The sequence below is a fragment of the Melospiza georgiana genome, chromosome 14 (genome assembly GCF_028018845.1).
Source record: "Melospiza georgiana isolate bMelGeo1 chromosome 14, bMelGeo1.pri, whole genome shotgun sequence".
NCBI lineage: Eukaryota > Metazoa > Chordata > Aves > Passeriformes > Passerellidae > Melospiza > Melospiza georgiana.
This window is the reverse complement of record NC_080443.1, coordinates 17,848,269-17,870,913: the sequence shown is the minus strand read 5'-3', so window position 1 is coordinate 17,870,913 and position 22,645 is coordinate 17,848,269. Positions and strand designations below refer to the sequence as shown.

General features: G+C 38.3%; 1 protein-coding gene across 2 annotated transcripts in view; it reads right to left on the bottom strand.

Annotated features, from left to right (window-relative positions):
* Nucleotides 1-22,645, bottom strand: part of CDH13 (cadherin 13) — a 441,709-nt gene that overhangs the window by 7,010 nt on the left and 412,054 nt on the right. The window contains exons 12-13 of one of the 2 annotated variants that reach the window (XM_058034103.1): nt 14,746-14,979; nt 13,109-13,324 (exon numbers count right to left, since the gene is read on the bottom strand). In XM_058034103.1, coding sequence (XP_057890086.1) covers nt 13,109-13,324; nt 14,746-14,979 — 450 coding nt within the window. Of the gene's footprint in view, nt 1-13,085; nt 13,325-14,745; nt 14,980-22,645 lie in introns of those variants that run through there. The other variant, XM_058034102.1, reaches the window with a different exon arrangement.

Here is a 22,645-nt window from a genome sequence, read left to right as displayed (position 1 = left end):
TGCCTGGGACAGGCACTTGGCCATGATGAATGGGCAGCAGCTGTGGCGCTGGGTTTGTGTGCAATGCACAGGCTGGGACCTCACCAGAGAAATCTGTCAGCACAGAATTTATCAATTCCCCACCAAGCGCAGCAGCCACTGAGCTGCTTCACCCACAGCCTGTAAATAAGGGGCAGGGTTTGTGATTTATGTGCACACCTGAAGAAAAGCTTGTATATTTTACATTATATTGACAGGCATAATGAATGTGTGTGAACCTTTCGTTCGCATTGTGGGATGTACAAAAACTAGTTAGTTCAGCTTTAATTATGTCTCTTTCTCCTTTGCTATTTTTGTATCTATTGAAGGCCAGTTTGTCTCTCACAAGGAGTTTTTGACCCTCCCTGTTACCCCAGATGTCTCTGCCCATTCCTGCCTCCTTTCACCTCAAAGCTCTGCAATCCCTGCCCAGATTTTCTTTCACTGAAATTTCTTCTCAGCTCCATTCTTCCTTGCTTTTAATCCATTTAATCACATGCCTGAAAATGATGCTCCCTTGGCTCCTGGGACTATCTCCTCCTATAGTTTAACCATGATTTCTCTAATCACTTCTCCAGCCTCTCCTTTGGTCTCATTCCTCCAGTTTATTTTTTTAGCAAACCTTTTTCCCCTCACTTTGGTTTCTTCCCCTTCTCAGTGCCACCATCCTTTCCTGCTCAGCAATGACATTGTTGCTGACAGTTCAGAGCTCTTACTCTCTTTTCCCACTTTTCCATTTAGTCTCAGATGTCAGCCTCTAGCTCTGATAACTTTTGGATGTTTTCCCGACAGCTCTGCACAGCTACAACTCAGCTCTTAAACCTTCCCCCTAAAGCTCTCCCTTCTTTGATTACTCAGGACAACCCCATCATCCTGCCTCTTGTTCAAGCCTGAAAGCACAAACAAATCAGAGGAGGTTTTTTGTCATGGAATCTCCTTTCTAGCTCTGTATATTTAGGTTATGTCAGTCTGGAGGATTCTCTCTCACAGGTTGTCCCAAAGGGCTTTTTGTAGCCATTCAAAGAGCTAAATCCCCTACCAGGCTCTCACTTAGCAGCTTTGCAGCATCTTTCCTGAGCCCCTGACAAACTGAGCTGCTGTGTGCTCATCTCCTGCCAGCCCTGTGCTCCACAGAGCATTTTCCTGCTCTGCCACTTGGACAAAACCTCTGTGGCTGTGGCTCCTTCCCTGCCTCTTTCCCCCTGGGCATTCCTGGATTTTCCCTGCAGGAATTCCCTGGTTTTCCTCTCATTCACACCCCTCAGGTGTGTTCAGAGAAACCTGGGCCCCTTCCACAAAAAGCTGTGTCCCAACATCTGCTGGCACTTCCACAAACCCCTGGCATTGGCAGAGGGTGCCAGGACTACTCAGAATTCAGCTAAGCCTTGTGTGAAAAGAATTATTCCAATTTCACAGCCATGAATGGTGACTGAGTAGAAAGAAGGGTTTTTTCCATCTAATTTTTTATGTCATGAGTCTCCCTACCCTGAACTGTGCACTTAGACCTATACCCCCCCAAAGTATAACAATTTTTATTTAATAATAATTATTGAGCAGAAAAGGAGAAACTTTTGCACAGGTGGATTATTTAAAGAAATAGTTTTTGCTTCTGGAAATCAGATTCAACACTCAAAATTATGATCTGTGAAGTTCCAGTAGACAACCTTTGGTAAGTAAGAATATGCAAGATCAAATTTATCTTTGTTCTTTCTGTTGCACACAAAATTGATTGCAAATTGTTCTGTCCTAGAGAGCATCAGTCTTTTATTTTCTGTGGTTAATAACAAGTGTCAGTTACAAATTTAGTTTCTACAAAGAGTCTGATAAGGTCATGTAAGGTGTTAATTGGATAAACATCCTGGCCAGTAACTCCCTTAACACAAAATCTACAGGAATCAAAGATAACCAAAGTATTGACTGGGAAATTCAATGTTTATCCTCAATCAAGGATAACCAAAGTATTGCCTGGAAAATGTAATGTTTATCCTCAATCAAAGATAACCAAGGTATTGCCTGGAAAACTCAATGTTTATCCTCAAGCAGGGATAACCAAAGTATTGTCTGGAAAACTCAATGTTTATTCCCAAACATGGATAACCAAAGTATTGTCTGGAAAACTCAATGTTTATCCCCAACCCAAGATAACTAAAGTCTTGCCTGGAAAACTCAATGTTTATTCCCAATCAAGGAAAACCAAAGTATTGCCTGGAAAACTCAACCTGAATGTGAGGAAATCATTGAAACCAACACAACCGCTCTGTTGCAAACTCACTGGGGATCTCTGAGCCTCTGGTCCATATTTGAAATCTCTCTGTTCTCCCAGTTGGATTTCCAGTGTTCATTATTGTTTCTTGTGTAGGAATTGTAGTTTTCTTGTTGGCTTTTCTTTTTATTTATTGTCCCCATAAAAAAGGAACAAATGAAACTTCCAGAAATGTTCACACAGAGCCAAATTTTAGAATCTACTTCTTATTTGAGCCCCAGCTCACCTGGTGACTTTTCCACTCACTTTGATGGGGTTGCATTGGTTTTTAGTTTTTTTTTTTAATTAAATAAAATACATTATTATGTATTTTATAGCACAGATAATTTATAGTTTGCAGCTGGCAATAGCTCATAAAATTTATTAGTATTTAAGGAATATTGTGAGTATAAAATGTGCAAATAATGCATGCAGGGAGCACATTTGCTGATCAATGAGAACTATTTCTTTTAAGAACTTAATTCCCTGGTAAGCCTATGCCTGGCAGGTTTAGATCTGCACACTAATGATAATTAGGCCTAGTAATTATTTTATTTTCTTTCTATCAGCTCTGTCTCTATATCTGGCTTCAGCACTCAGGGATTATTACCCACCCTGTGTTGTTTTAGACGTAATTTGACAGAAATTACCTACAATGAGTGATTTGCTGCCCAAAGCACTCAAGCCACAAGGGTGGGAAGGGAATTTTTATTCTTATTTTGTCACTTCCACCTTTCCCTTTGGTTATCCAGCAGCACTAAGCACAGCTGTAGAGAATGTATTTCTCCAGAAACCTCTCTCATTTCAGTCTCTAATGTGATCTTCACCAATTTTATCTCACAGTTTTACCTCTTTGATACTTGAGACACATTCAGCCTTGTTCTTTCTGAGATAACGGTGAGAAAGCACAGAATCCACAGAATTCACAGAATGACTGGGTTGGGAGAGACCTTAAAGATCCACAGCAGTGACAAAGACAGGGTTACTGCCATGCGTTTCTGAATTATTGCATTTCTGTCAATGGGCTCAGATAAGAAAGCCACAGAACCTTCTCACCAGCAGCTGGTGGCTGTTGGCATCAGGAAAGTTTGGAAGTGAAGATTTTGATCTGCTGGTCAAGAAAACTGACAAACATTGTTGGAATTTGTCTGGATCTAATGTACTAATAGCATTATTAAAAATAATTATACTGTGGGGATACAGGTCTAAGTGCACAGGTCAGGGTAGGGAGACTCATGACATGGAAAATTAGATGGAAAAAACCCTTCTTTCTACTCAACCAAGGTCTACTGGCTGTACTTGGAGTTGATGATGGTGGCCAACTCCACAGGAAAGCTCTGAATTAGAGTTTCAAAAGTTGATTTCTTTTGAAAAGGTGCAATTTACCTAATTCAGCCCAAGTTCCTAATGCTGGCATCTTCAATGACTGCAGAGACATCTCCCTGCCTCTGTCACACTGGGCTAACCCAAGGTTTTCTCCTCATGTTCAGCCACAAAACAGAAGAAAATGGAGAAAAAGATACACAGAATTTAAGACAAAGATTTCATGATCTGCATTCCAGGGAAGAAGCAACTGGTGGGATGTAAATTCATTCCCCGAGGTCCAGGCTGCCGAGAGCTCCCATTCCAGCAGAGCCCTTCCCTCCAGCCAGCCACCAGTGGGGTTTGCAGAACTTCTGACCTCAGAAAATGCTTTGGTGCCCCCCAGCTTTCCCTGCTGCAGCCAGAGCTTTCTCTGAACTTATTTACATTACATTAGTGACTCAGTTCCCTGCTTGTTTTAAAGAAACAGGTCTAACCTGAGTAATTAAAAGCCTTTGAAAGATGTGCTCTTTATGAGCCCAAGATCACCCTCTATTTCACAGACTCTGCTTCTACACTGCAGTTAAAACCTCATAAAAATTAAAGGCATTTAAGTTTCTTGCTGACCCTGTGTACAGGAATGAGCCTTACCCAAAATGCATTCATCCTTTAATTCCCACTAAAAGAAGAGAGTTAACACAGCTGGAGTTTGGAGTTCAGCTCATGCACGCTCCATTTCTTTCAATTACCCTTTCATCAGAAATATTACATTAATCTGGCATAATTAAAAGGCTACATTACATCATGGACTTTATTGAAACCTCAGTAATGCTAAAGAGGTAACAAAAGTGATGGAAGAGATCAGCTCTGTGCTTCTGATTAGGCAGCTAATCAACATCCAGGTACTTCTTTCCTGGATTTACCATCTAGGAAAGGTCATTAATTAGAGGCATAGTTATTATTTAGCCTCCATGTAGAACTTTGAAAAATATAAATTATTTTCATGTGCATCACTGGTTGATCTGTCACAGGAAGGTTTCAACTGCAGGAGTTTCATAGTGTGCCTATAAATTATTATAAATTTCCCCCAAAATCTCATTGAATTTTAAGGACTATTCCCAGACAGATTCCCTGTGTTTTCATTCCTGCAATTAAGAAATCTGGGTTTAATATCAGCCAGAACAAACTGCTGATCTCACTGGCCACAACACCTTAGGGAAAAGTTTACAGAGACTCCAAAAGTAAATTAGTTTATCCTGAAAATCTGCAGTTTATACCATCACACACAATTTGTTTCTCATTTAAGTGAGAAATTATTTGAAATTATCCTGTTAAGGACGGGAGAAGCACTGTGTGAAATGAGAGGCTCATAATTGCCCTCAGAGCTTTGGTGGGCCCTGATAAATCAGTGCCAGGGTTTGACTGCAGAGCTGAAACTCTGCCAGGGGCTCTGAAATCAGCCCAGAGTGGCAGGGAGGGGAAATGTGCCAGCCCCAAATCCCCAGCTGGCACTGGGGACACATTTCCCCTGCTGAGGTCATTTCACCCGCGGGACACCAGAATTAGTGGCTCTCACTCTGCTAATTTATTATAATACATTTATTTGTATCATATTAATTAATGTTAATATATAGAAATATATCAATATATAAAATATATTGATATTATTATATAATAGAGTTATATAATATATATAATATTAGATAACCAATTTTATTTTTATTATATATAATTATTTATATAATTCTAGATAACTAATTTATAATATATAATATTATATAACTATTTTTATAATTATATTTAGTATAGTTATATAACATATAATACATAAATATAGAATATAATATAGAATATATAATAAATAATAATCAATCTATAATATTCAATGTATTATATAAAAATATAAATATATAAATATAAAATATTAAATATATAAAAATAAATAAATATATATTTTTTATATATATATATATAATAAATATATTCTATATATATTATATATATTTCATTATTATAAATAATAAAAATATATTTTATATATTATATATAAAAATTAAATATATAATTATTATATAATATATATAAATTATATATATATTTTATATATATATTTTATATCTATATATCTATATATCTATATATCTATATCTATATCTATATATATCTATATATATATATATATATATATATATATATATATATATATATATATATATATATATATATATAAAATTTATTATATTTTTTATTAGGAGACTGCAGTGGCAGATCCCAAACAGGGCTGGAGGAAACCAAAGTGCTCTTTCTTCTGACCCTGGCAAGGGCAGTGCTGAATCCTTGTTTGTGCCTCCCCTCTTTCCTGTCAGGTACTCACACACACTCCCTGTGTAATGAGCTGTTCCTAACAAGTGAATAAAATAAACATTTTCTGAAAGAAACGTTGCTCAGACGAAGCAAAATTCCGACTGTCCTTGCTTAGAAATTCAGAGCCATGTGCTTCCCTGGGTTTATCAAATAAAAACCATTTTCTAATACAATTCCTGTTCTCCAGGGAGGTGAAGAATCTCACTGGGAGAGGGGGAGTTTTGGGGCAGAAAAGCCAAGATGTGCTCCATTATTATTTTTTTTTTAAACTGATGTGAATTTCAGTTGGATACTTTGTCAAAGCAGTGTTGCCTTCATTTGAGCAATAGGGAATAAATGCTTCCTTCATTTTTCACTGCTGTCAAAACTAAACAATTGCAGAGGAGGCTGCCTGCAGCCTGCCTGGATATTTCCCCATGCTCTAATCTGATAAATGGAATGGAATGCTTGAAAATATTCAACAAGTGAAATGCATAAGTACAGCTTGGAAATGGCAGCACTGAACAAGTCTGCTCTTTTTTTTTTTTCATAGGGATGCTGAAAATGAAATGCATCAGCTGTAGCAGGGAGCCAACCTTTTAAAGGGCTGGAAGCTGCTCAGGCACTCAGATCTCATCTCCCACAGCAGCACTGCACAGGTTACCAGCAGTTTTAAATAAGCAGAACATGAACAATCCAGACACATTCAGATCTGTAGGTACAGACTAAACCCAGCTTGAAATCCTAAATTAATCATCTGAAGAAATCCTTGTTGAGTAAGAATAAAAACCAGAGTGAAGGATTATGATTAGAAGCCACAGAAAAGGAAAAAAAAAACAACTAGAAAATCCAAAATTAGAAAAACCAAACTGTTGGTATCAACACCTGCTCATTTCAAATTTTTTGAAGAATTGCTCCTAAAGTGGCACTTACCTAAGGACCAACTAATGACCTATCCCAATTAATTATATTGATAAAGTGAGGCTTTAAGATCTCATCTAAAACACTCCAAACATTAATGGCCCTTTAAAAGGCTTTGTAAGTATCCACTGGGTATTGCAGAAGCAAAGGCAGCAGCATCAAACCTTCAGGCACCACAAATCTCCTCCTAATCTTTAATATCCTGCCCAAATCTGAACACAAAGCTGTTTACATTGAGTTATCTGGATGTTATAAAGGGAAAAATATAAAAGGAATAGGAAAAATTGTTGTAGGGAAAATAGCCAAGGGTAGACATAGTGAAAAGAAACAAACATCTCACAATGTACAGTGACCATTAATGGCAGGAAAAAATACTTCAACTGGTCATGTATTCAGTGCCAGTTTTTAATCATGGGCCACTCCAGAGCAATCCTGACCATAACTATCTGAAATTCAATATTTATGTGGCTTTAAGAAGTTGTTCAGAGAAGAAACACAAAATATTATGTCCCAACAATTACTGTGGAGCACTGTTGAGAAAATGAAAACATAAAAGCGTTCACTTGGATTCCCAGCACTAAATGGGCCATCAAACCAATCTCTCTGAATGTCCCTTTCATCCTCCAGAATGACCATCAGCAATAACACTGCAGCTCCTGGGGAAGGAGCTGCATTTGCTCCCTTCTGCATTCCAAACACACATCTCCCAAACCGCCCCCTCTGCTCACCTCTGCTCTCCTGCATCATGTTTGGATGGTTTCAAATGTGTGCAAAATGCCATTTCCCACCTAATTGACTCCATCAAATGCAGTGTTATTGAGCACATTTCAATATGCTGATGTGTAATTTGGGGGCATTTCTATTTGTCTTGTCTGGTGTACAAACATCCTGTCCCCAATTATGGACGTCCATATGGATTTCTGGGCCATTTCAAGCCCCATTAATTTTAGGTGGGCTCCCAAACTGCACAATATGTTGCAGGACTGGAAAAAACCTGCAGTGAAATCAGAAGAATGGACACAGCTCTGTGTCAAAATTGAGATTCAAATCAAGGCTGGCTCAAATTGAAGCAGTCTCTTAACCTCAAACCATCCTTTCCTTAGAAATCAACCCAAATAAAAATGGCGTTTTTCTCATACAGGCACTTGAGAAAGCATCTATTTCAGTGATATTTAGCTGCAAAAACAATAATATTAATGTGGACCAAAGCATCTGTAAAAAGGCAGTGAGTGATAGTGGATATTGCTGGTGTTGTTTGGTTTGGGAGGTGAGATTTACATCACTGGAACTCACTAAATATCAGCAATCTCCGATTTCTTGGAGAGCAAAATTTAGGTGATATTTTAGGTACCTACATGGTTGTGGTCTAGCAAGAGAAGGCAACTCAAATTAGAGCAGTGCAAAAATAAATAAAATCCAAATAACCCCCTCAATAAAGCACCTTTCACAGCAAAACTCTCCAGTTTTAATAGTTTCTGCAATTCTAGCCAAAATAGGGATATTTGATTTCTCAGAAATGGGAAAATATATCTTGCAGACTTCCTTAATATTTTTAATTAAACTGATTTTTAAAAATTTATTTTAAAATAAACTGCTCTGAAAAGTAGAAAATTGCTGTAGAAGACTGAAGTGTGCTAAAACAACCTAAAATATAAAAAGAGAACAACCAAACCCAACCAACAAAACAAAGAAACAAGAAGTGTTTGTTTTAGCAAATTCACCTATTGGGAACCCTTCCTCTGGAACTGGATGGAACAGGGATGAACTTTTTCCTTTTTTTCTTGGGAAAACCCAAAAACTCTACTGGAAAAAACCCAATTGTTGAGTCCTGAAGGAAAAAAAAAAAACCAACCTGACAGTTTAAAACTCAGCCAAGAAATTCAAAATAAAGGCTGAAAAGTGGGAATGTGCAGGTAACAAATCTGCAGAGGGAATGGAAAGAGCAGTGACCTGAAAGGTCTGTTCCATTTGGAACCTGCTCTGATTTGTCTCGTTCTGGTGCCTTTCAGGAATGCTCTGCTTCACTTTTCAGCCATTTGATGTTCCTGCACAAATAACACGGGGTAAACAAGAGATACAGGGGCTGCTGTGGCTTTGAAAAATGAGCTGGGCGAGAGATAACACTGCAGGATTAACTCTGCCTGTCCTGATCCGTGGAAATTCAAACCCACCAGCTTCATGTAATTCATTTTTTTGCATTTTTTGGGGTGTTTTTTGGGTATTTTTTTTGTTTTGTTTTGTAGTTGTTTAATAATAAACACATCATTTTCAAGGGATAAAAAAAGCCACCTGTATTTTCTCTATTGGCCCCGTACCTTTATTCCTCAAATCAGAAAAAAACCCCCAATATAGAGAGGGACAGCCAATACTAAATAGGAAAAGTTTGTGGAAATTACTAGGAAATTAAATTCAAGGGCATCTCTAAGGCTTTTTTTGCAATTGCAACACAGATATCTCTGTGCCAGTCTCTGTTTTTCAAACATACCTGAGGCCTTTCACCCTGACTTTAACAAATTAATTGCAATGTAGAGACCTCCAGCTTATTTAATTTCTTTAAGGCAGCACTTCCCCCTTGTCTGGCACCTCACTTTCTGTTCAGAATAATGGAAGTTTTCACTTATTTCAGCTTAAGTCAACTTGCAGCTTTGTGGTCCATTGGTCAGGTGAACAAAATAAAGCTTCTTATTCATGGTTGATAGTAAAAACAGATAAAAAATTGGGTTTTTTCAACATGAAGTTCAAATCCCAGTCTTTTCATAACAAGGAAATTTAAGTACAATATTAGTGACACAACCATTGTGCCTTTTATTCCCTTCATTCCACACATTTGAATCTAACGTGGTCTTTTATGTTGGTAGAATATAAAAGAAGATATGAAATGCAATTACCATTCTATGATTATGCAATTAAATGAAATAGTTATTATAAAATCAAAAGCCCAGAATCCAAATACCCCTTTAAATACTAATAATACTATCAATAATTTGTAATAGATCTAAAGCTTAGTTCTGCCAGCCACAGTGGTTCTTTCTCAGTATCCCACAGGGCTTGGGGCAGATTTTGTGCACAAATATGCACAAATTTGTTTTTGGCTTGTTTTGCTTTGCCCTCCCTCACCCTTGTGGGATGCTGTAGATGCTGAGGAGCCTGTTTGTGAATCTGGTGGTGAGGATCCCTTTTGTAGCTGAGTTCTGAGCAGAGCAGGGTTGGCTGTGTCACCTGGAATCACTGCAGCACTCAGGGACAATCCCAGAGCAGCCCCAGACATGCTCAGACAGATTTTCTCTTTCCTCACTCACTCTCTTCATCCAAGAACTGATTTCTGCTGCTCCCTCCCTGACCAGGAACCCAGGATGGTTTTTTCATGTTTTTTCCCCTCAATCTGAACTACTAAAATCTGAATTTTGTCTGAACATTTGGTGCTTTCTTGTCTCCAGTAATGGCAAGGAAAAGCTGACAGAGGACAAAATGTCACCACATGGAGTCTCATCTTAAACACAGAGTCTGCTTTAATGACAAGTGACAATATCCTTTCCAATATTTGTCACCATTACCTGTTGTAACTTTGGAAACTCCTCTGCCTGTCCCCTCTCCATCATTCCAGCTTGACCTCAGTAAAATTAGGTTAAACACAAAACATACAAAGATGCTCCAATTAACTTTGCGTTCATCATCTTTCAATCCCACCTCATTGTTTTGTTGTGCAAATCTGCTCATATATTTTGGCATCTCATATTTTCTATTTCTGGCTGCCAGGAACTCCTAATTTTTTTTTTGTTCCAGCTCCGTCTCCCTTCCCAGGGGCTTCTGGGCAAGTGTGCAGTCTGTATCCCATTATCCCTCAATATAGTGAGCACAGTAGGAAGTCTCCAGAATGGGAGGAACTGCTGGGTTTTGCATCCATTTCAGTTTTAATCAGGCTCTTCACTTGTGTGCTCAGACACTTCAGAAATCTGCCACATCTGACTTCTTTCATGATTTACTGAGGAGGCACATATTCTAAGTATAGCTAATAATTGCACCATTTAAATGATAATACCAAGATGTTTTCCACAGGAAAGATATTCATGCAGGGCTCTTTCACCACGAGCAGCTCTTGCACAGGGCTATCTATCCTCACACCAGATGTCAAATACAAAAAGAAATACTTTGGCATGAGTTACAAAGTTCATTTGACTGAAGGATTTACCTCCCAGGAACAAGAGCCTCATAAAATACAAACACTGGGAGCAAAGTCAGCCACGTAAGGGCTTTTGCTAAAATTAAACCCATAACTTGCCACTAGAAATGGGACGTTTCATCTGTTCAATAAGCACTAAAGTTCTCTTTGTTTTTATGGCATCATAATCTTTGATTACTCTGATAAATATTTGGACTATACAAAACATTGCAATGGAGCTAATCACAGTTATAAAAAATCTGTGTGTGGAAATGAGTTGGGAACGGGGCGATGGCAGCACATTTCAGAGGAGTTCAAACACAGAACCACATTATTTTAACTGGCTCCCAGCCCCTTTCCTTTCTGTCTCTGTGCAGTGCACACCTGAGCAGAATGCTCAGGGCAGTTGTGGTGTTTGCTGGCTTTGCACAGACGTGGATGGGAATGGTTCCAGAGGTGGAACAGCCATGGAATACCCTTGGGATGCCCTTGGGGTGTGTTCCACCCACAGCTGAGCTGGACAAGACCTGTAGCCAACAAGAGCAACTCAAAAAGTGCTTTCCAATACTTAAAACTGGTTTTATAATTCAACCTAAGGAAAATGATCAGGCTTCTTGGTGGGGGCTGTAAAGAACCAACATGAAAATGGCAACTTCCCAAAGCACAAAGCTTTTCTCTACCCCTTTGTATTCTGAGCAGATGAATTAATGTAAATAAAGTTCAAGTGCAAATCACATCAGATAAGAAAGCAATTCCAGTGGTGAAAGTCACGCCTAGTGTAGCAGCAGCAACATTTATGAAGTGGCAACAGGAATATATTTGAATCAATGGGCTGCACATTTATATCACTGCTGCAATGGTGTCACACCCTGTCAAATATTTTTAACTTATTACCCCTAACAGCTCAAGTTTGCGTTTGGTTCCAGCAGACTGAGCCCAGCCCAGCTGAACCAGAGCCAAAACAGATCCTGTAGATGGCACTGATTGAGACTAAGAACAGGAATTTGCACTTAGCATTTATACAGTCCTTTTCATCTTCAAAGAGCATCACAAACATCAGCTGCTAGCAGCTCACAACGACCTTCATGCCAAGCTTTTGGGATAAAAGGAGAAGGAAACAGGGCAGGACGTGTGCTCAAGCACACAGCAAGCCTCAGGTGCGGAAGGGATCCCTGCCTTGACCTCTCCCCTGCCTCGTGGCACATTTTATCTCCTGGAGAATCCAAGGCCTTTCACCACGGCTCGGGTTTTAAGCCACTTTACAATATATTCTGTTAATAGAAGATGAAGGTAACAGTCCTGAAATAACAGATTTACTGTCATAGTTGTGGGATACAGCTATTCCTTTGGATAGGAATTCAAAACTAACACTGCATCAAAAAGTTTGCTGGCAGCTGTCACAGGACTACCCAGGGACATGTCCTGTTTAAATTTGTGCATTCCATGGCATTGAGTTCTTACTTTTGAATCATTCTGGGATTTTTTTTTCCCACTTTCAAGTCAAGCTTTCCAAATGAGATTTACAAAATTCCTTTCTCATAAAGAGCAGAAATTCCTTTTACCTGGCAGTTTTCTCTGCCCTCCAAGCCAGCCTGGCCATTTGATTATCAGCTCTGGGTGGTTCTAAGCCCAGAATCTCAAATAGGTTCCTCCTGTTCCAGTCACTTGCACATTTTATGTGCAGGAACAGATTGAAGCAGACAGGCCTCGTTTTCCTGGTGACCCAGAGCAGCCATTGTTACAGGAACACCTTTAATCTCCTCTTTCTGGGCTTGAATTGAATTCAAGTGGGGAGAGATGAAAGCAAGCATTGCACAAATCTGCTGCTACAGCTGGTACCTCTCAGTTTATCATATGGTAGCTCTGGTTCCCTTTGATTCCTCTTAAAATTATTGCTTCTACTTCTTAATTTGACAATCAGACATCCATTTATATATATATATTTTGGTTATGAAAAATCCCTCTCCCCCCCATCTTTCTCACTCATGGGAAAAGAACCCAAAATTCCAGCATTATGATATCAATCTGTGAATTTAACTCCTCCTCTGGAGGGTTTTCTGATACAGGGTACAAATGAGCAGAAAAACAACATTTCATTACTTAGAGCTGAGCAAAAGACTTACAAAATAAACTGAGGAGTGAAAGGAGGATTAGGGTCAGGCTGATGTGGAGAGCATCACTGGCACTGCAGTCCATTTTGGATTTCTTGCAGGTACACACTTGTAATCTCAGTTCTGTGGTGTTGGTCAGAGGAGGTTTCCCAGAATCTGTCACTGAGATGGGGATGTTGTAATTGGCCTTTTTCAGGTTCTGCAGCAGGATCACCTGGGCATGGGTATCTGCAAAGGATGAGGGCACAATTAACCAAATTGCTTGGGAGAGTGAAGGAGTCTGCAAGCAACATCAGACATGCCAGTTAGTCATGGAAATCAAGATGAAAATGAGAATACTCTAAGAAAAAAAAAAAACAAAATAATTGAATTGGAAGGAAAAGAGAGTCCTGAAATTCTTTCATGGCTGAAATCTAATTCCAAACTTATTCCAAACCCCACCAAAAGAAAGACTTGTAAGAACCCCTTTTATTTAAATACATTATTTGGTCTGTAAATTATTGGCAGAAGTTGCCTGTGCAAGCTAATATCTAATGAAATGCATTTGGGGGCATGTCACCCCCAAAATGACAAAAAGAAATAATAAATTTACTTGCCAAAGGAAAAATAACCCTTCTTGCTGGGAAATACAGGGAAAAACTGCTGAAACACAGAAGGGAAGGGAAGGGAAGGGAAGGGAAGGGAAGGGAAGGGAAGGGAAGGGAAGGGAAGGGAAGGGAAGGGAAGGGAAGGGAAGGGAAGGGAAGGGAAGGGAAGGGAAGGGAAGGGAAGGGAAGGGAAGGGAAGGGAAGGGAAGGGAAGGGAAGGGAAGGGAAGGGAAGGGAAGGGAAGGGAAGGGAAGGGAAGGGAAGGGAAATAAAGCTCTTTACAAATCCACAGATCTTCTCCACCTGGAGAACTGAGGCCACAGCAGCTCCTGGCACCCAGGTGGGTGTGATAATTCTTTCAGGTGTGACAAAGGGGTGGTTTGATGTTTGGAGAATAGCCAAGAGAACAGCCAGTACAGCCATCACATCAATCTCTAGATATTTCTAAAGCTATGACATGAATTTAAAAATTGGAGAGTGGCAGAGAAAAATAAAACATTCCAGAAAAGAAACAAGAATAATTACATTATGAAGAAATGTTGTACTTTGTGTCCACAATTTGATGCGCAAACCTTCTGCAATCTCATGATCCTCTTACCAAATGTGCAAGGTTGCAGTGCATTGGGAGATTTTATTTGTGAAGAGTTTAAATACTTAAAATTAGGAAGTTTTTCAATTGCATTGCTAAAGCCCATGCAAAACTTCCATGCTGTCCTACAGCAAAGCCTTGTGCACCTTGTATAAATCAATTGGGTGGCATGAGATGCAGTAATCTTCACAAAACTATCAGTTATTAATAGCCCCTGATTAATGCAAAATAGAGGGAAGAAAATTCAGCCAATACAAGAGATTAATGCAAAAGTTCAGCCAACACAAAAAGAGAAGGAGTTTCAGGTTTCAGAAGAGAAGGAGTTTCAGGGTAAAGCAGCGGCTTTAGGTATTTCCATCCTACAAAACTTTCATTCAAAACCCCTCCTAAATTCCCCCAGTGCCTCAGGGAGAGCGCCCTGGGATGGAGAATTGGGAAGAATAAATACACAAAAATCCAAGTTCCAGCCTTACTGTTGAGCCTGTTGATTCTCCACAACTTCTCTGGGCCGGATTGCTTGCTGAGCTCAAATTTGAATGGGTCTGTGTTGGGATGAAGGTCTTTGTCTGATGCTCCTAGAACCACTACCCTGAGATCTTTTGCATCATCACAAACTTTTGCCAGTGTTGGATAAAGGGATGGGACATTGTCATTGACATCCTCCAAGGTGATGTGCAAAGTTCCTGTGCCCGTAGCAGGAGGGTTACCTAGAGGAAAAAAACAAACATCTGTTTATTAAATCACATTTCCATAAACTCTTGCTCCTATTTGCACCTGCAGGCTTGCAAAGGGGAAATAATTTTTTATTGTTCTTACCTCTTTTATATGGAAATTATTGCTTAAAAAACCTGATGAGTCACTCTTGTAAATTCATTGCTGATTTTCAGAATGAAGCCTGTCTGATTCTCTACAGTACGGAAAATTATTCTAAGGAAACCTCTGGGAGAGGAATATTTTGAAGTTAAAATGAGAGTAGGACATGAATAGATATCTGGAACAGAATCTGTTCATCAGCACATACTGAGAGAAACATACTGGGAACCATCCCCCAGATAGATAGCACAGTGTTCAAAGAATGAAGAATAAGAAGTGAGAGGAAAAGGAGAGAGGAATCAGGAGCTGAGGTGGTGCCCAGAAGCAGAACAGCACCAGATCATCCCCACCAGCCCTGAGGGCCACGAGCAGCTCTGTCAGCAGCACTGAAACCTGCCAGAGCAGCCCTGGGCAGTGAGCTGGGTTATTCACCCTGAGCTTTAAACCGTGCAGAGTGATTGCCAGCCTGCCCTGGGAGCCAGCTGCAGAGTGAGCCCGTTGTGTGCTCACCCTGCAGGGCTCAGTGCCAGGCTGGCAGCGACAAACCAGCCCCGGTGGCTCTGGGGGAGCTGGGCAGGCTGAGTTTGCCCGCTGCTGAGGGGAGCAGCACCTCATCTCCAGGGCTGAGCCAGCCACACACTGCCTGCAGCTCAGCAGCTCCTTTGGCACCTTGGGAAAATCACCTCAGAGCTTTCTGAGCGCACATTTTGTCCTTTACTGCGCCTGGCACTGAAATGCTGCACTCATGGGTTGTTTATTCCTTTTTTTCTTTTTTTTCTGGTTCAGCACAGGGAAGTGTGATCCCTGCACTTCCCTGAGCAGAACAGTCTTACAAGTTGTGAGTTCTACAGAGCTCTACAACAAGGCAAAAATGGAGTTGTATCTTTCTTTATAAGGTTTCTTTAGGATAAACTGCTTATTTAAGAAATGACACCTAAATAATTTATATTTTAAACCTAATAACTAACTACTTGACACTCACAATGTGGACTTTTTTATTTAAACTATTCAAACCTATGAGAAAGAAGGTGAAGAAGAAGGTAAATACGAAGGATCAGTCTCTACTTTTGAACTCCTATTTTGTTTTATGTATAATACTATATTCTAAAACTTTAAAGTTTTCTACTATGTGATATTACACACTTCAATTCAAACTACACACTCATAATAGTTCTATTATTTAATTTTACAATTTCTTTATGGCTTTAGGTCAAATGCAGTAGGGGATCAGTGTCTGTCAGTACAGAAAGTCTAAAATTCTCAGTGACCAGGTGTCACAGACGTCTTTTATGAAAAATCCTTTCCTTAGGATTTTTCCTCCTGAGAAGCTGAGAGGCCTCAGGAACAAAATGCAAACAATGGTTATCTGCTGCTGTGGAATGCAACAGGTGCATCTGGGATTGGTCTCATTTAGTTGTTTTTAATTAAAGGCCAATCACAGTCAGCTGGCTCAGACAGAGAGCCTGAGACAGAGCCTTTGTTATCATTCTTTCTTTTTCTATTCATAGCCAGCCTTCTGATGAAATCCTTTCTTCTATTCTTTTAGTATAGTTTTAATATAATATCTATCATAAAATAATAAATCAGCCTTCTGAAACATGGAGTCAGATCCTCATCCCTTCCCTCATCCTCAGACCCCTGTGAACACGGTCCCAACCCACACAAACCCTTCCCGGATGGATTTGGGGGCTGCAGTTAACCCCTGCAGCACCAGGGCAGGGTCCCACAGCATTTCCAGCTCAGCCCTTCAGCACAGCCCACAGCAGCCCCACAACCCAGGCTTTTCCAAGGAAACCCACAGCACATTGTAATAAACTGAATTATTGCTGTGCTGGGAGAGCATCCCAAGGCAGAAACAAGCACCCCATGGTCTGGATCTGATAAACTGCTGCCTGCAGCAGAATGCAATTAGTCCTTTCAATAACAAATGTTACTGATGGTGACACTTCATCTGTTTCCTGCGAGGAGAAATGCATCACAAAGGCTGAATGTTCATCCTTCTCCAGCCCTGCCCTCCCTTCTCATCTCACACTTTGTCATCAGAAGGGTTAGGCTTGAGTTCTTTTCAATGAAAAAGAAACTATTTTTCACTTTTTATTGGACTAATTGAATTTACAGAAAGACTCCCATACGTTTTTTGTTCTTGATATATTATTAAGTAAAGTCATACTGCAGAATGGATGAAAAGACATTCTGGTATTTGAAATATGATCATAAAAGCCAGCCTTTCATGCACTTAATTAAACTGCTGTCTTTAATTTTGAATGCATTATTTCCACACTGGACTGATAATGTCTTATGCACTGCCCTTCTTATCTTTCTCTGAAGTCAGTAATATTAAAATCTGCCTTTTGAAATGAAGAAGCCAACAGATTTATGGATGTCCTGCTACTTTGTCACACACAGATATGGCTGTGTTCTCCCTGCTGTGCAATTGTTTCACTCTTTGTATGGTTCAGAACTTGGGCAAATATTACAGATAAAAAAAAAAGAGTGAAAGGAAATTGCTTCTGTCCATTTCAATGACTTATTCTCTGCTTGGTTTATTTATAATGATTTAAACAAAAATCTTTCATTGATTTATGAAGACCTCCAAAAGAAAAGCAAGCAAATGTCAGGGTCATAAACTGGAGCTTGTTAACACACGTCATAAAAATGTAACACGAAATGAATCAAGCAAAAATGGCCACAACTCATCCATTGGGAATATGTGACTTTCATAAATTTGATGGTATTATGCTGTCGAAATAATTTAAAATCCCATGATCTCCAGACGCCTTTGATTTTGAAAGGAAAGTTACCCATAGAATATTTTCATTCTGAAGTAAAACTGTTAATTTGCATTACCAAACCTTGTGGCTGAGAGCAGAATTAATGAGCAGAGCAGGACCTAAAGGGTCCAACAATCCTGGGGAGAAGCTTTTCCAGCGAGCTGTGATCCCAATTGCCACTGAGCAGAACCGGCCATCCCTCCTGAGGATGAACATTTAAATATTTGGGTGCCTTTCGAGCCCAAATAGAGAAAGAAAGAGAGAATTCCAAACTCCCAGAAGTGGCACATCTGGGAATACACCATGGCCATCATAGGAGTGAAACAGCATCACTGGTTTGGGTAAAAGCTGCTGAAACAGAGATTGAAGGATGGAGAATTTCACAGTGAAACAAAGTGGAAACTTGGTGGTGAAGTGAGTCTCCAATACAAGGGGCTGTAACCAGGAAATGTGGATTTTAAACTGGATTTTATTGCTGCCAGCATAAAAGACCATGTTGCTACCACCAGTTGAAAAAATTAGTTTGAAAATAAGTGTTATAGAAAAAGATACTTTGTTTACTTTTAATGATTGAATCCTAATGAAAAGATGCACAGAATAATATCAGAATTATTAAAGTCACACAAATTACACACTGCTCCTCAAACAAGAACAGTGCTTCTCATGCTTTCTAGTGATGCTGCTCTGAGAACCTAAACACAAATTTCTGTCTCATCCCTCACATTGGGAGACACCAAAATCTGGGAGTGCTGCTCACACAACTGCTCTACTCAAACCATGTGCTGATATTTTGTCCCTAATTCTCCATCAATTAAAATTTCCTGTGCATTTTCCATCTCTATTAACATATAGATGATTTGTAAAACATATAAAATAAAAATATAAAAAAAATATTATTAAATATATATCATAAATATATTATTAAATATAGATATTGAATATATAAAGTGAAATATAAAATATATAAAAGAAAAATTATATATTATACATTTATCTATACTACATAAAAATATATTATCTATAGTAAATATATAAAAATATAGTAAATATAATAGATAACATAAAATAAATATAATATATAATATATAATATATAATATATCATATATCATATATCATATATAATATATAATATGTAATATATAATTAAATATAATTGAAAATAAATATAATATAGGAAATGTATAATAAATATATAAATATGTATTATATATTTTATATATAATATATAATACATAATGTATATTTATATATTCATTAAAAATGAATATATATATTATATATTTTATATACTATATATAGTAAATATAGAATATATATTATATATTCTATACTTCTTATATAATATATATTATATACTATATATAGTAAATATAGAATATATTTATTTAAAATATATATATAAATAAATATTTTTATATATCTGTATATAGTTTATATATATTATTATATATTATAATAGAAGTCTATAATATATTTTATTTATATTATAATATGAGTTTATATATGTATATATTTAGATATAATCTATGAAATAGATATTATATAAATTATATAGAAAATATATAAAATAAAAAATATCTGCATGTTTAAAAAATATCAGGACACCTGTAATGTTGTTGGCTTCTTCTAAAGTTCCAACCCTTCATTTATCCCTTCAAATAAAACACACAGCTCCTGTTTGTGAGTAATTACATTTCAGAAGAGCTCAGCTCTCTCAGCATCTCCAATTGCTATGACATCTGCCATCCATCTTAAATACTGTTTTCAGCATTCCCATTTCTTTTTCCAATCATGAGTCCATGATGACAAATTAAAACAATATTTTGTGTGCAATTCATATTTTACTGAAATGTAAAATGGCAAGAAAAGGATGAGTCTTCAATTTATTTTCTCTTCTCAATTAATACAGCAATTAAGATAAGGGGTATAAAACTGGCTTAATTGGGTTGCCATGGTAACTAATTGCCTGATTTCTTCAAAAATAGCATGGTTTAGGTGGAATCAATCTGTGGTAATTTAATTATGTGCATCATGGAGAGAGGAGACAGGTTAGATACATGTCAGGAGAAGTTCTAATTGCACAATGCCACAATTCTCTTTGTTATCCAGCTTTTCCTGGGTGCTGTGTGTTACTGCTCATCACACAGAGGACAGAATAAAAAGTTTTCTTTCCGATGATTAGCAGTGCCAAGACATGCACAATAAACTGGATTCAGGATTGCTTGGGTTCAGCTGCTCCTTGGAAACACAGGAAAAAGTGAGAAAAAACTAGACCCTGATTCACCATTTCTTCCTTTTGCTCAGGAAAAATGAGGCAGTGCCACAGCTCACGAGTGCAGCTGCCCACAGCCAAGTCCAAGTTGCTTTTTGCTTAAACTGCCAGTGTAGCTCAAGGCAAACCCTGAACTCACAACTAAAATTACTTCTAATGATATTTATTTCTTTGTTTAACGCAGCTGAAGTTCTTTTCCCAAATTTTGCCTCAGTGGCTCCCTGGTGTCAGGAATGACAGGGAGGGAATGTGGAATGCTCACACTGCATCAGACTCACTGGGAGAATATTTCTCTTTAGGTGGGACCCCACTGGGATGGCATCCAACCACCCCAAAAAAAGTGGAATCCAACCTCACTTTGCATTTAACCCAACCAGCAAGATTAGTGTGTCATTACTTGTCACCAGGTGACAAATAATGGACAACACAGGTGGGTTTTCTATGGGTCAAGCAACCAAAAATACCCAAAGATTTTGTTTTTAAAGAGATAGAAAAAGGCTACACAATGGGATCTTAATTGCACCACAAAAAGAGTGATTCTTGTATAAATAAGATAAATCTGGGGATAAATTATTATTCATTCCTCTAAAAAGAAATGGAGAAATGAATTTTATCTTTTAAAGATTTCACAGATTTTCCAGGTATTTTTCAGCTTCACCTCCAGCCATGGTTTCCTCCTCCCTCACTTTTTCTAGATTGTGACTCAAACTCTCAGAATACAGAAAAAAAAAAAAAAAAAAAAAAAAAAAAAAAAAAAAAAAAAAAAAAAAAAAAAAAGACCTTTCCTGGAGAGTTTCTAGCATGGGTGAATGAGATAAACATGCAGGTGCTGTGCTTTGTGATCCTCATCCCAAATTGAGTGAGCAATGGGCTCTGCAGGATGGCACCACAGAGCACATTTGGAAGCTCTGTTCCACACAGGTTTCTCAAACCCAGATGATTTCTCCTCTCATGGAATGAGCAAAATCCCTTTTGGCAGAAAAGCTCCCAATAATGCTGTGATTTTGCATTGGATTCAATGATTAGAGTGCCAAATAAAATGATCACCATTGTTGGCACTTTTGTTAATTTAATGAAACCTCTGATGTTTCCCAAGTTTGCATATACCTGAATTTGCCCCATTATCAGCTCATTGTCAGATTAAACACAGTTCATGACACTTTAATGTGTTAACTCTGCTGCATGGTATTTCCTACCAGGGTTTAATTTCTTCTTTAATAGGCCAGAGACTCTGTGGTCACACAGGTCTTCAATAAAAAGTTTTCAAATTCTAAAGACACTAAGTTGACCTTTTACTGAAATCAAATGTACTGAGAAAATTGGGATATTTCTTCCAAAAAGTCCTTTTTAAAATGTAATGCACCCCTATAAAAGGTCAAAATTTATTATCAATAAATTAACAGTGTTTCCATCAAATTTGCTGTTACACATTGTTTCAAGTGTGTTTGGGAAGATACAGGAACTGTTTGGATCAGGAATAACATAATTCATACTTTACCACCTTTAGCTGCAGTTAATTTGATAATGCTGAGAAATAATATCATAAAGGTCAGAAAGAATCTCATAAAGAGCCAGCTTATTTCCTGCAGTGGAGTGACTCCATTTTCTGTGTCCCTTTCATTGTTCCTGTCCTACTGGTAAAGTGATATCCCCAAAAAAGATAAAGATGTGACAGGTTTATACAAAGAAACACCAAGCACAAAGCTCCAGGTTTTACTTGTGACAGAAATATCCAACTCTTTGCAGATAAAAAAAAAAATAAAATAAAATGCCCTGGCACTTGCTCCCTGCACTGAAGTGTAATAACTAGGAGTCAGATGGAACTGGTGATAGATTCTCCACTGACATCAGCAAAAGGGGATGGAAAAAGGAGAAAGGAGAAAAGGAAAAAGGAAAAAGGAAAAAGGAAGAATGAAAAAGGAAAAAGGAAAAAGGAAAAAAGGAAAAAGGAAAAAAGAAAAAAGGAGAAAGGAGAAAGGAAGAAGGAAAAAGGAAGAAGGAAAAAGGAAAAAGGAAGAAGGAAAAAGGATCACTGTGGGGTTTGTTTGCAGCTGTCTGCACTCCTCCCCCAGGACAGCACTCAAATATAAGGTTATTTTATAAAGGGGTGAGCATGGAACACAGGGGGACAACAGAACTTTTTCTGTAAGCAGGTAAATGCTATGAACTCCAATTAATATTTGTATTTATGTTTTAGAATATGGCTCGTGCGCTTCAGCAATGCCTAAGGCACAAGGTTCTGTATGATTTTAGATTTATTCACGATAAATTCTGTTAAAGATGATCACACATCTTGCAGTGCCTGGGAGCTGCTGTGTGTGCCAGTTCCCAGTGCTGGGCAGCGCCCTGGGCATCACCTGAGCTCTCTGGATTTCCAGGACAGGGAAGGAAAGCCTGATAAAATCAACTTTCCCATTGCCTGTGCCATCTCAGATTTGACTGAGATGAGCTGAGAGGCCAAAGGAAATAAAAACCTCCACTGAATGCTTTTGCAAAAAGAGTTTCTGCTAAAGTA